Source organism: Zea mays, chromosome 2, assembly GCF_902167145.1.
Source record: "Zea mays cultivar B73 chromosome 2, Zm-B73-REFERENCE-NAM-5.0, whole genome shotgun sequence".
Lineage (NCBI taxonomy): Eukaryota > Viridiplantae > Streptophyta > Magnoliopsida > Poales > Poaceae > Zea > Zea mays.
The window spans coordinates 231,107,805-231,121,961 of record NC_050097.1 but is presented as its reverse complement, the minus strand read 5'-3'; the positions used below and the strand labels follow the sequence as shown (position 1 = coordinate 231,121,961).

The window sequence follows — 14,157 nt, the reverse complement described above, 5'->3', positions numbered from 1 at the left end:
GTCGTCGGGAAATTTGGAGACTTGGCTAAATTGGGATGTATATCATGGGATACATCATACTGGATCAAGTTTATTGCCAAGTGAGTTAGTGAAAATTTTGGACCCAAATTTCCCACCCATGACTAAGGTAACTAGTTTTATTGTATTTCTCGTTTTTAGATATGTGTATCTATTTATCTTTTATCTAGTTTACCTTTCTTGCCTAGTATTACATTTGTTATGCACTTTTGTTTAAAATCATGCATACTAGGTAAATCATATGGTAAGATTGCTTGTTCTTATTTCATACACTTAAGCAAACCTACATGGCTTAAAATGTTTATTTAAGCACGGCACATAGCTTCTACATCACTCCATAGTAAATGATGCATCAATTGAAAATTTTGATTTCTACAAAGTGTATCATTTAACTCATATGTGCCAAAGTTTGGATTATGGATAATTTGCCCCTCTTGATATCAAATCAAAGTGCATGTCTCCTACAAGTATTCAAAACTTGTATGCACACCTTTAGGGGGAGGTTACTCTATAATCTAACACTTTGAGACTAACACCTTTTCAAGTCTATTTCATGTGATAGTCTCATTGTAAGGAAAATGAAGTCCCCGGAGAAAGACAACAATCTTCCACTGCAAAATCTCCAAGAACTCTCATGTCTCTCAAGCTCGCCATTGATCTTCAATTGGTATCTTTTGAGACTACATTCAGTATCATTTACATGTCTTCTCCAATATTTGATTAGACTATATTTCATATCATATGCTTCCATGTTGCTAAAAATGCATAAGTAGTTAACTCATATTCTGTTACCTATGCATAAGGGAAGTTAGTCCACCTCTAATTTTCACATACTTTTTCCTAAGTAGAGGATCTCTGTCAGGGGGAGTATTTCTTCATCTCTAAAAAGGGGAGAAAGCTCTTTCTAAAGAGAACACTCATTTAGAGGGAGTAATCATTTCCACTGGTATCATTCATATGGTTTAATTTAATATCCTTTTTGTGATATCATTTGATACAATTCTTGTTAAGGGCAAGCTTTTATTTACTTCCTACATGCTTTTAATGTCTTCCTTTTTGGTGGTTGATGCCAAAGGGGGAGAAGTTTAGGGACCAAAGCAATGAAAACTATATCAAACACCAAACACCACCAATTTAAAATTTTATATCTACAAATGGTTTTTCAAGTGGTTTTGGTTATTTGGTCCAAATATAGGAAGTAAGTGAATTATGGAGTTAGGGGGAAGCTTAAGTCCATAATTTCACATTGTGGGGATAATCATGCATCTTAGCAAGTAGATTGCATATTTTAATTCAAATACTTGTATTATTTGCTTGCTTTGGTTGTGTTGTCATCAATCACCAAAAAGGGGGAGATTGTAAGGAAAATGGACCTCGGGCCATTTGGCTAATTAAGTTTTGGTGTTTGATGATTAACACAACTTGTGGACTAATATGTTTGCTAGTGTTTATAATTATAGTTCACAGGGTGCGAAGAGAATTGGACCAAGGCAATGGGGATGCAACACCTCAAAAGAAGACATAAAAGATGCATAGGAGTCCAATACTCAAGAACAAAAGAAGCCCGAAGAAATCAGTGAAGAAATCCAAGAAATGGGCTGTCAGCCAGCGCCTGGTGGCGCACCGGACATTGATGTCCGGTGTGCACCGGACTGTCCGGTGAGGCACCGGACAGTCTGCGCAGAGAGGCCACAGGCAGGCGCTCTCTGGCTGTAGCACCGGACTGTCCGGTGCGCACCGGACTGTCCGGTGTGCCAACGGGCAGACGGCAACGGTCGGATCCAACGGTCGACTGCTACAGGCGCCAACGGTCGGCTGACATGGCGTGCACCGGACACTGCACAGTAGATGTCCGGTGGTGCACCGGACTGTCCGGTGCACCCGACGACAGAAAGCTGCTGCTTTCTGTCCAACGGCTAGTTTGGGGTGTGGAGGCTATAAATACCACCCCAACCGGCCATTCTCAAGTGTGAGAGCCCAAGCAACATACCAAGACACATAGTGCATATTTCCAAGAGCTCAAACACCCAAGTGCTTAATAGAATCACTCGGTGATTAGCGTAGGTGCTTTGCGAAGTGCTTAGGTTAGTTAGACCGCTTTAGCACTTGCTCTAGGTGAACCCTAGTTAGTTGAGTGAGTTTTGTAAAACCACACAACCCCTCGGCTCTTGTGTGAGTCGTTGTAATTGTACCGAGTGGGGCGAGAGTCTTGCGAGACCGTGACAACCGCGTTTGTGTCACGGCCGCCACCGTGTACCGGAGGGAACGAGGCCCGCGGCGTTTCAGCCGGAAGCTCGATAGTGGAGAAGGCGGGGAGCGTCCGAGAGGAGCCGGAAGCGGAGCACCACTTGCGCGTGGAGAAGGCCCGTGGCTCTCTACGGAGTTACTCGACCGTGGTGCTTGGCCCTCGCGTGGGCTTCCCTTTGCGTAGGGGCACCAACGAGGATTAGTCGGGACCTTGCGTGGTTCCGGATACCTCGGTAAAAATACCGGCGTCATCCACGAGAGTTTGCTTCTCTACTTAGCTCTTTACATTCCGCATTTATATTAAGCATTTAAGTTTCAATCTTGTAGTCATACTTATTTAGTGTAGATTGAAACTTAGCCTTTGCGGTAGAGATAGCAACACTTAGACAAAACCTAGTTTGCACATTCTAGTTTTGATTATTTGCATAGGTTTTGCTCTAGGGATTTAATTGTGGCCTAGTTTAGTAAAAGTTTTAGAAGTCCTAATTCACCCCCCCCCCCTCTTAGGCGTCACTCGTTTCCTACAAGGGTCATCTACTTAGCCATGGCAATGGACCTTTCCTCTTGGGTGATCAAGGCTTTTGATAAGGTCTACAAGGCCTTCCTTTGGAGCGGTAGGAAGGAGGTTAAGGGCAGTCATTGTTTACTGACCTAGTCTAAAGTGATTAGTTCCAAAGGATTGGGTGGCCTTGGTCTCTCAGATATCAAATCCTTGGGCTGGGCGCTTCGGGTCCGTTGGTTGTGGTTAAAAAAACCGAGTCAAATAGGTCGTGGACTGAGTTCAATCTTGATTTGCCCACGGAGGCGCTTTGGCTATTTTCAGTGGCTGTTATTATCGAGGTGGGAAATGGTATGAACATTATCTTCTGGGAGGATAATTGGCTCATGGGTAGAAGCATCAAGGACTTGGCTCCCGAGGTTGTTTCTTTGGTTCCTAAGTGGATTGTTAACATGAGACCTGTTGGGGAGGCTTTGGTGGATTTCTTTTGGGCAAGGGACATCCAAGGGGCCCTCTCGTTTAGAGCTCTAGTGTGCAGAAATCCTTGAGGATGTGGTACTTCAGCCAAATGTCTCTGATCAACAATTTGGAGGTTCTCCTCTTGAGGATCCTAATCTGCAATGTCTGCCGACAATGCTCTATTCTTTGGAGCCACCCACTTTGCATCTGCTGATTTGGTGTGGAAATCTTGGGTGCCTTTGTGATCAATAGGAGGAGACTATTAATCATCTGCTGGTAGAGGCTGACCATCCAAAAAAGTGCCCCTTTGTGATCAACGAGAGGAGACTATTAATCATCTGCTGGTAGGGTGTCCTTTAGCCCACCAATTTTGGTTTGCATTTCTTGTTTTTTTGGTCTCCAGCCTTTGGTGCCTCAGCTTGTTGATGTTGTGTTTTGAGAATTGGTTGTTGCCGGTGTGGCCAGATTAGAAGAGATGCCCAAAAAAGTTTTCTATTCTTTAGTAATTTTGGGGGCTTGGTCCGTGTGAATACACATGAATGCTTGTGTCTTCTAGAGAGGTTGTCTGGATGTTGGTGTTTTGTTGAGGGCTGCGAAAGAGGAGTCCTTCTTGTGGGCTTTTGCCCGAGCTAAAGGCATCACCTCCAGGCACTATAACCCCTAGGACTCTCGGGTTAGAGTGGGTGTGGCGTGTGTGAGGGTTTGCTACATTTTTTTGAGAGTGGGGGCTTCTTTACCCTTTCTTCTTAATACAATGATACACAACTCTCCTGTATATTCGAGCAAAAAGATTACCAACCGACAGGGTGCCAAACTGAATCGGCATAAGTTAGGCTGGTGCCAATGCAGCTTGTAGTGGGACAAAAGGGGGTGGGGAGCGCCGAGCACACCCCGAGCGATGGTTGCGTCGCTCGGCGAGAGCTAGCTTACTGCCTCACTAGCCCACATTAGAGAGCATGTTCGGGCGGTAGACAGACGAGAGGCAGACACTAGAGGGGCGACACATTAGAGTGGACGCGAGCTAGCGAGAGAGGTGATGCGAGAGTGACTTGGTGGCCACTGACTAATCTAGGTCAGCCACATTAGTGCCACACATACTAGCAGTTAGTGATTGTTTGAAGTCCAAAAAATACAAAAAATCATAAATTTTATTGTCAGTCCATTTATAAATACTCACTTAGAGCTAATTTTACACATTATTTCATCTCATACAAATTTTTTAATTTTCATGTAATTTTATTTTAAGTATTTGTAATACATCTTTTTTTAATTCAATAAAAAATTATGTTGTGTAAATTTTAGATGTTGAAATAAATCAGTATGAATAGTTAATTATAAAATAAAAAAAACTGATGTAGCTATGAGCTAAGGATACTGACTGATATAGTCTATGGCGGGGGGCAAGAGGGAGATAGTGCATTGGCACCCGCCTTATACAGAGATCTCATCCAAAACTTGAAGTCAAAAGCTTCATGGCAGATTTAGCAGAGGCTCCACGACCACTCTTCAACGCCACTAGCACAACGCCAATCAGAACTGCAAAAAACCCCAGATGCCACCATGCCACGGAAAATAAACACTACCTAAGAAAAAACAAGGCAAAAGCATGAAGCGCATAGTAATTCCAATCTTTCACCTACGAGGTTTATACTATATCAGAAACTAATAAACCAATCAGTACTTGATTACTGCTAACTTATATGTTTTGCGACTGTTGTTGTAATCTACACAATCGCGAACAAGATGCTAAGAGGACGAATGTGACATTGCACATCACTACAAGGACAATATGTTCCTCATGTTTCACCCAAAGCTGAAGCCAACAAATGTTCCCATCACGCACACATAAATAAACGTCAGAAGAGAACTCCTGAGCAACTGGCTACATCCAGACATCCACGAACGAGGCCAACTTGCCGAAGCCAACATGAAGCTGAACCTATTCTGGGGCCGGAATCAATTGTTCTCCTTTTCAGCATCTGCAGGTGTACAGAAGAGTTAGTTGGCATTCAAGAAGGGGCAGACAAAGATTATATACTTCTGCGGGCCAGATGACTGGCCCACCAAAGTGATCAGCAGGGAATGCCATCGATGAGTATGAGTCCTGAACCATATGATGATAGATATGAAAAAAATCCATAATGTCGATTAAAAAGGATTGAATCGATCCCAGAAAAGATTGAATGAATCCCACTTGGACTGCTATTGTTTAGAGGCATTGTGGCATGCAAGCTACAAAAGCATATGTTGAATATAAACTATGAACCCATGACAACCAATTGAACATCAGGCTGGAAATTCTTAACATCCTGGCCACTGTCAGAACATACAGATGAAATCCTAGAAAAAATAGATACATCAAACTCACACAGAATCTATTGTGTTCTAAATTTATGTGATAAAAAGCTAATATGTGGCTCTTTCAAATTCGTCCATCCCAAAATTTGACTCCTTCAAAAGCTGCCAGATTTTTTCCGTAAAGTGCCTCAAGGAAACAGCCTTTCAAGATTTTTCACAGTACCATCTACTTGAGTTTCCAGAGCACACGATACTACAAGGCTCAGTTTCAAATATTTCATCCCTATGGCAGAAAGGCAACAGAGGGATGCTCCAGTGCATATTGCATTAGCCATATACTGGTTTTTCCTTCAGGAGGATATCAGGGTTACATGTCAAACGAGGCTAAGTGCTAGTGTGGAGCACAGAAATCTGCCTACTGACAAGCATGTAATGAAAAACTGGCCCAGCTGGTGCCGAGGACCTTCGTGTTTGTTACTATGTCAATCCATATTCATGGTTCAAACTTGTACAGAGATATAATGGTGCTTTCACACAATAAAAAGGATTAGAGCAGTAGGATGGTGTTCTAAGGTTCTTGCAGAACTGTTGAAATAAATGCCAAAACGTTAGCATAAGTTTTGTTTTAGATGAGCATGTGGCTCAGAGCACACAGTAAAAGAGCCACCCACCCGGGACTGTAAGCTTTAGTGCTGCACTTGTGCCCACTTCCCTTGCAATGCTGGTGAGGTTCCCTTCTATAAAAGCTAAGTCAGGGATGACGTGCTTTTTCCCTGATCATTTTTTTATAATAACCTTTTTGAGTAAGTTTGGTGTGTGCAACAGGGTCAATCCAAGGGAAACACCTTACTAATGGTAGCTGGGGCTGAACTAAACTATATCATTATAGAAATTTCAAAGAAAAAGTAAGCATAACCTAAAACAGCACTTATATCACCGTTAAAGAAATTGAAAGCTGCTGAAAGCAAATAAAGGAACAGATAACTGAATCATACCATCAGCAGAACCGTTGGCAGCTTCGGCAGTATCATTATCACCTTCATCTCGACCTTTGACATTCTCCTCATCAACTTCATCATCGTCTTCTGCATCATCGCCTTCCGCATCATCATCATCGCCTTCTGCATCGTCTTCATCATCGCCTTCTGCATCATCATCATCGCCTTCTGCATCATTGCCTTCTGCATCATCGTCATCGTCTTCATCATCATCACTATCCACTTCTATTTGCGGCGGTGGTGGCAGGGGTATGAAACTTGATGTACTTCTCCGACGCGAACTAGTAATAATATTACTCATGTCTATGCCCTCAAGTTCCTTTGCTCTTTCTTTTCTCTTCTTCACTGCTTTAATTTCTGCCCATGACATTAATAAAGAATGTTAGAGAAAGAGATTTTAGTCCAACACGGTTAGTTTTAGTACCTTACAGAATCACCTTATGTAGTATCAAAAGTTTGAGACCATGATAAAGGTTCCTGCTATCGGTAAATCAGAATCAATTAAGCAGAAAGAGAGAGAGAGAGAGAGAGAGAGAGAGAGAGAGAGAGAGGTCCCTAAATAACCTTTACTGGAGTGTTTTTGGTACCGGGGTAGTGATGAGACCCTTGCATCCATGGGGCCACTTTTTGCTTTTGACCGGTAGCCCGACGTTCATGGTTTGTGCTCGGCTGCTCGCAGAGGCTAAGGTCCGAGCTGCTCATTGTTGGAGGTGGTGACTTGGTAGCATTGGCTGAGGCCGACCGTGTGAAGTCGGAACTACTTAGTTACTATTGCGATGAAGATTGGTATTGAAGTGTATAAGTGAATTGTGTACCTTCTCCCAACAGCTTAAGTTTTTGGGTTAAACCGGTTAGTGTGTCCATTCTAACATGGTATCAAAGCAAGAGGTCTTGAGTTCGAATCCTAGTAGAGGACTCATTTGTGCCTCCATCCCTTTATTTTCACGTATGCGCCTGGTTGCATGTGAGTGGGGATGTTTAAGTGTATAAGTAGATTGCCTACCTTTTCTGAATAGCTTAAGCTTTTGGGTTAAACTGGTTAGTGTGTCCACTCTAACACTTGGCAATGATGCCACATGGTGGGCTTTGTCGTTTCGTTTCGGGTGAGTCCCGTGAGTAGTTGTGTTTAGGTTTTGGGAACATATCAGGTGCACTCGTACCTATTGGTGCAATCGTACAAACAAGATACAAGGATAGATGTGGGATGATCTTTTTAAAAATAGTCTTTTTCAAAACAAGCCTCCCACCGCACTTGGATATTTTTAAAAACATCCTCCCTCCTTTATCCTTGTGTCTTAGTTGCACCAATAGATATGGTTGCACCCGATGTATCCTTTTAAGTTTTTGCCAATTTTTCTTAATTAACCATGAAGTTGTATGGGTTTTAAGCCCAATTTACCTTATAAAGTGGGCCAATTCTTTCTTCTTAAGTGAATTGCAGGAGCTCCCTGCCCGTTTTGGGTGTCCTTCGAAAAAAAATCTTTACCAGAGTCAACAAGAAAACACACCTTTTTCAGAAGGATTTTTTGACAATCCTTCCTTTTCAAGTATATCCTGTAACTCCTTTATCAAACAGGCCTCACGCTTGTTCTCAGCAGCTTGCTTGACTCTCCGATACACAGTAGGTGGAATACTGAATTAAAGGAAACATATATTAGTTAACTTATCATTCTGCAATGCATATGGTAAATCAAGTTGAGGTAGTACGTCATTCCACAAGACTTGATTATCGATTTCAGATGCTCTGCTTGTTTCCCATAAGCTGGAGTCTGTTGCCGTTTTCTCTGCACATCAAGTCATCAGGATATATGAGTAAGGCATAACAAGGAATTAAGGTGCTGTTTGGTTCAAAAAATGTAACGCAAATGGTAATGGTAATGGTTTACGCTCGATTACTGGCGGTAACAAATTTGAATAGGCTGGTATCAAATTTTAGTGTGGTATCGATTACGGTTGAACTAAAACAAACATGATTTAACGTTATCAGTTACCTATTACGTTACAAATATGTGAACCAAACGGCACCTAAGTGTCCCGAGAGTTCAAACTAAAAACCTTATTATCTTCCTCAGCGGATGAATGAGAATTATCCTCTTCTGCTGAATTGCCACCCTGTTCTTCAGTACTGCTACCCAAATCTTGTTTTGCAACCTTTTTAGCCTTTGGAGTTGACAGTTTCCTCTCATTTGTAACTATTTTCTGTTTTTTGGTGACTTTAGCCTTTTCTGCCCTTTTCTTTCTTGGCCTTGAATCCACGTCGCTATTATCCATATCACTCTTTCTATCATTTAATTCAGAGCTATCTGATTCTTCATGGACTCTTTTAGAGCCTTTACTTGTTTTGTCAGTATCCTTGGAAGATCCATTTTTACTTTTTTTCTTTGTCCCATTTGCAGGTTCTTGCAAAATCTGCTACAAAGATAAAGAAAAGCAACAAAACCCGTTCATAACAACAAATTAATCATGCAAAAAAGCGGTAAAACATATACTTTAAATTTAAAGAAATAGTACATGTTACCCATGCATGCAGTAAACTGACCTTGTCTAATCCTGTAGTAATAAAATTCTTATAGGCATCTAAAGCTTTCTTCTGAAGCTTGAGATCTTCTTCCAAAGTACGCCGAACTCCTTGTAAAGTAAGAGTACTGCATTTATTTCATTTTGTGAGTACATGCTAAATAGTTAAATGCACAAAAAAGCAGGTAAGAAAGGGCATTGGGTATCAAAAAGGGGCAATGGATATGCCCCCGAACATGATAACATTAACATGCTCTTGTTTGTTTCAACAGAAGTATTTTTGTAGTCCAGAATGCAGTGTCCAAACCAAAATGAGTAAAACATAACACAAAACAAGTAAATATGTTCTAGGGAAACAATATTCCTAGATAACACAAAATTTGTCCTAATAACACCCTATATTAAGCAGGATATGCAACTAGAAAAATACTCTGATCATGAAATTTTGGCAGTTCTCTACTTCTCATCGCCTCCAAGACGCTAAATTGGACGTTAATTTCTCCATAGTACTAGAAGAAGTGCAGCATAATGAAAGTACTTCAGATGGTGTATCTGTTAATGTCATTTTCTTGTTCATGACTCATATACTCCCTCCGTCCCAAAATGTTAGTCATTTTAGCCTTTGATTTTTATGTCCATGTTCAAATGGATGATGATAAATCTAGACACATATATAAAGCAAATACCATGGTTTTTAAAGCGGTAAGGCGGTCCAAGGCGTTGGAGCACCGCCTAGACGCCTAGGCGGCGCCTAGGTGAGGTAGGCGGGCAAGGCGCCTAGGCGTTTGACCACCGCCCGGACGCCTAGGCGACGCCTTAAGAACAGAGGCAAATACATTAATTATTGTATAAATCAACTAAAAAGGTAAAACAAATTTTATTTTGGGACGGAAGGAGTATATGTTAGTGTGCAAAGTTTGAGAAGTTCAATAAACCAACACATAGCAACCATGGACGTGAACTTGCGATAATTATACAATATACATGCAACGAGAAGTTGAGGAAACATACTCAGAGTTCTTTCTAAAATAAGATGCCCTTTTTTCAATGGCTTCTTTTATCATGTCTTCACTAATATCACTGCTGGAAGTTTGATTCTTTTCTTCTTCAGGATCCTTTCCTGTCTTGCTGGATGTTACGACATCAGCATTGGAGGACATTTTATTTGAAACAGGCATTGGTTTAGCAACATCTGTCCCTTCTTTTGATAAATGATCATCTTTAGCATCAGAATCCTCTAATGCATCATCATTTGCATTTTCATCAGCAGATTCAGCAAAAACCTGGTATAATACTTGGCCAAGAAAGGATGAGCCAAAATTAGCTAACACAGAAAGCAATTCTGAAAAAAAGAAGCAAGAAAAAAAGATTGACTGGATCTAACAAAATACAAGGTTAAATGTTCCAGCTGGGAATAAAAGTTGCACATGATATTAGATATTAAGATGTAATGAATTTTCAGATTAGAAACCCAAGGGAACAAATTATCTATACAAACAAAATCGCCGCTGTTTCAAATATAGATATATCAAGAGAACCTTGGTCCTAGTTTAAATAAAACAACATCATGAATTTTCAAAGCTCCTGAGTACCGATTTAAATGTAAAACAAGAATCTGACATTTAAGATGATAAAATAGCATTAGATTAGATGTTTAATAAATATAACCACTATCCATCACCTTCCCCTTACTTTTGAATTTACTGTGCAGAACATAATGTCTGAGCAGTGAGCACCATCCTATGCACATTCATAGGTAATAGTCTGTTGCATATTTATTAAAAGGAAAATAGATGGGTTTAATATATTTTGCATTTTTTTGTTAGTAGTACTGCAGTAGGATAAATAACCAAAAACTTCATGCATGCTCATGATTAGTTAGGACTTAGGACAAACATTGTCAAAATAGAGGGTAGTAAATATATTATCCACCTCTAAATTCTCCAGCTCCAAGCAGAAGCTATACTAAAAACTGAAGTAATTGATTATTTGTGTACAAACCCCAACAAATTCTGTCAGCATATTTTCTTGTTTTTTCCCTAAAATAATGAATATTTTCATCTTGTTATCAACAGAATGAAATCTGTAGAACTAACCAGTATGCACAGTGCACAATTCTACTTTCTCCCCCTTTTAAAAAAGAGGAAACATAAGCAAAGAGTATGAAAAGTTGTAGGCGTACTAGAACCATCGCAACACTTTTAAAATGATGGCTCCATAAACTACTGAACGTACTTTGTCTACACATTGCTTTATAAACTTTTTATGTGCATCAAGTGAATATATCTTCAAATCCAGGTCCTTTTCCAGTGCTCTCCTAACGCCTTCAAGAGTCAAGGAGCTGAAAAAGAAAATATCTTGTGTAAGTATAACATTCATCTTACTAAGGCTGAAAAAGTTCAAAGCCATATCTTTCTCTACATTGAAATTCACTTTACAAAATCAACATTGAGCCATGTCACCTCTAAAACTAATAAACTATAACCATCGGATCAACCCAAAAAAATTAACCATGAGATCTGATCCACATAACAGGCTTGCCAAGTATACACCTTTGGGTTAAGATAGTGGAAGTTTTTAAACTGCACATCTCGTTATGAAAATTTGAAAAGGCACACATTCAGCCTTTTCGCAAAAACTCATGTTTTTATAGCACCTTTTTATAATTTACTTTGGATAGCAATCAAATTTTTCAAAAAACTGTATATACTGTGAAAAGACACCTTTCATGAAAGACATGTTTCCATACATGACACTTTTATATAAAAATACTTACAATTTGTTCAAAGATGGTATAAAAATATCAATTAATCCTGCCACAATAAAACAATGGCAATGCGCTAGTTGCAAAGAAAGAGGAATATGATATCGGCCTCCACTTATTCTTGCACAGATTCACATAGGAGCAACACAGTTTCAAATAGGATACAGCATGGCTAACAGATCCATCAATCCCCCACCTCCGTTCATGTGGATTTGGTAGTCCAAAGTTTGCAAACAGATCAAAGTTTTTGTTTGGCTTGTTTTCAGAGATAGAATCAACTCGAAGAACCTGCTCAAGAGAAAAGGCTTCCTGAATGCGGCTAATGATCAGCGTTGTGTCCTTTGTGACTCTATCTGCGAAGAGACAACTTTTCATCTTCTATTTCAATGTCCTTTCAACACTGAATGTTGGCATTATGTGGATATGCAATGGAATCTTGAGCTTGACTTCTTTACAATGTTTGAAGATACGAAAAATGCTTTCGATCGGTGCTTCTTCATGGAAATTGTGGGGGTGGTGATCTGGACAATCTGGAAGCAAAGAAATGACTTCATCTTCAGGAACATTGTTCCTTCCTTCCCTTCCTGGAGAACTTGTTTCAACGACACGTTGAAGCTTTAGATGTTTAGATTTAGTCCTGCGCTTAATTCTCAAATATCATCTTGGCTAAACTCTAGATAGCTGATTCTCCTCTTCCTCTCCGCCTGTAACCTTGTTTTGTGACTTGTTTCTTTTTAATAAAATTTTGTTTCCCACACAACTTTTCTCTTCAAAAAAAAAAAAAAAAAACAGCCCAAGCACTCATCAAGAGGCAAGTACCAAGGTTGTAGACCAAGCAATTATCATACGATGCAAAACAACAATGGCCTCTGTTTTATAAGGCAGTGCCTAGGTGCTAGTACCTAGGCATTGTTCTGCCTAAAGCAATTTAAGACTTTGCTAACAACAATGGCCTCTGTTTTAGAAGGCAGTGCTTAGGAGATAGTAACTACGCATTGTTCTGCCTAAAGCAATTTAAGACTTCGCTAGTATATGAAAGTTTGACTAATTATAGATAGAAAGATAAACTATGGTCACGAACTCACGGATTTCACGAATGCGTGATACATGATATTACTCTTGCATAATTACCTAGGAGACGCTTAGGGTGTGATTGGTTGCCCGTTCAGGCTTAGGTCTGGCTCGATATGGCATGCGGGCTCGATTGGGCCAGTATCCTTACATGGAACCATTGTTGTTTGGTTGTATGCAGGTTGAGATGAGCTTTTGTTTAGTTGACCGTGTAGACTAGCATTTTTATGAAAAAATGATCAACGCGTATACAGTGAAATAATTGGCTCCTGTGAACTAAAACACAGATGCAGAACTTGGGTATAAAATGGTGGAAACCAACAACATGAATTGAAGATAAAGGGGGAAATTCTAAACTCACGTTCTACTGGGAAACAGGATAAGTTCTCAAGCACGGCATATCTGGAATTATAACAGGCAAGGCCTTATACATAAGCACAACTTATAAGGGGCAGTAAACAAGTTAAACCCCCTGAAAAGACAAAATACAGGAGACAATGAATTGAAAGAATAACAACAAAAACTGAAAATGGTTTCGCACCACAGAAAACAGACCTGCCATCTGGCTGCCATCAGAGCATGAAACAATAAGAAGAGATCTCCACCGTTTAAGTGTTTCTTACAGATACAGTTGCCTCTAGCATTGACAGTTGATATCCCGAATTTCCATTTCCTCCTAACCTCTAAAACCCTAGGAGCTGCCAACTGCAACTGAGACGTGCACCACCCGTTCTGAAGACCATGATTCAGGATTCATCATCGCCGCTCGCCTTCATCTCCTACCAGGACAGCAGAAGTAGAAACCCTACCCCCGAGACCGCCCCACTAGCCCAAAACCCTCCCGCAGTGCACGTTTCTCCGCAGCAAGCAACGGCAGACCAAACGTGACCACGAGAAGCGACCTAATTCCATACGCCATAGACCTGAACATTAGAGCGTGCAAACCATAGACGAGGGGCAGGGCGGTCACGCCAGCCTCGGAAGTTGGAGGAAGGGGAGAGAGTGTGCTCACTCGGCCTGCTTCTTGAAGTCTGCGACGCGGGCGCGCATGGCCTTCTCGATCTCCGCCTCCCTCTCTTGCGCCTCCATGGCGGCGGCGGCTTCGTCGTCGGCGCCCATGAGGTGCCGGTGTTGGCCGCCCTGCCGCAGCTGGAACGAGATCCTCTGACGTTGGGGACCGCGGCTGGCCCCGTCGCTCGTGGTCGCCTCCGTTTGCTACTGATGCCGTTTTCAAGTCTCGGCGTAAACACTCCAATTGCTGCCGCCTGCCGGTACTGTGTGATCTT

The 14,157-nt window shown here is 41.0% G+C and overlaps 1 protein-coding gene across 1 annotated transcript; it reads right to left on the bottom strand.

Moving 5' to 3' along the window:
- Nucleotides 1-4,889: 4,889 nt before the first annotated feature.
- On the bottom strand, nt 4,890-14,157 carry LOC100278623 (uncharacterized). Its single transcript, NM_001357827.1, has 9 exons — nt 13,884-14,157; nt 11,272-11,377; nt 10,048-10,319; nt 9,059-9,164; nt 8,575-8,928; nt 8,227-8,303; nt 8,028-8,152; nt 6,517-6,876; nt 4,890-5,202 (listed from the first exon to the last, which is right to left on the bottom strand). The coding sequence occupies exons 1-9, from the start codon at nt 13,988-13,990 to the stop codon at nt 5,180-5,182; spliced, it is 1,530 nt and encodes a 509-aa protein (NP_001344756.1). The 5' UTR covers nt 13,991-14,157; the 3' UTR covers nt 4,890-5,179.

Coding starts and splice junctions, on each gene's coding strand:
- LOC100278623 (NM_001357827.1), bottom strand. CDS start 13,990: ATGGGCGCCGACGACGAAGCCGCCGCCGCCATGGAGGCGCAAGAGAGG. Junction 11,378..13,883: donor GACTTCAAGAAGCAGGCCGA/GTGAGCACACTC, acceptor TTTCTTTTTCAG/CTCCTTGACTCTTGAAGGCG. Junction 5,203..6,516: donor TGCCAACGGTTCTGCTGATG/GTATGATTCAGT, acceptor GTACACCTGCAG/ATGCTGAAAAGGAGAACAAT.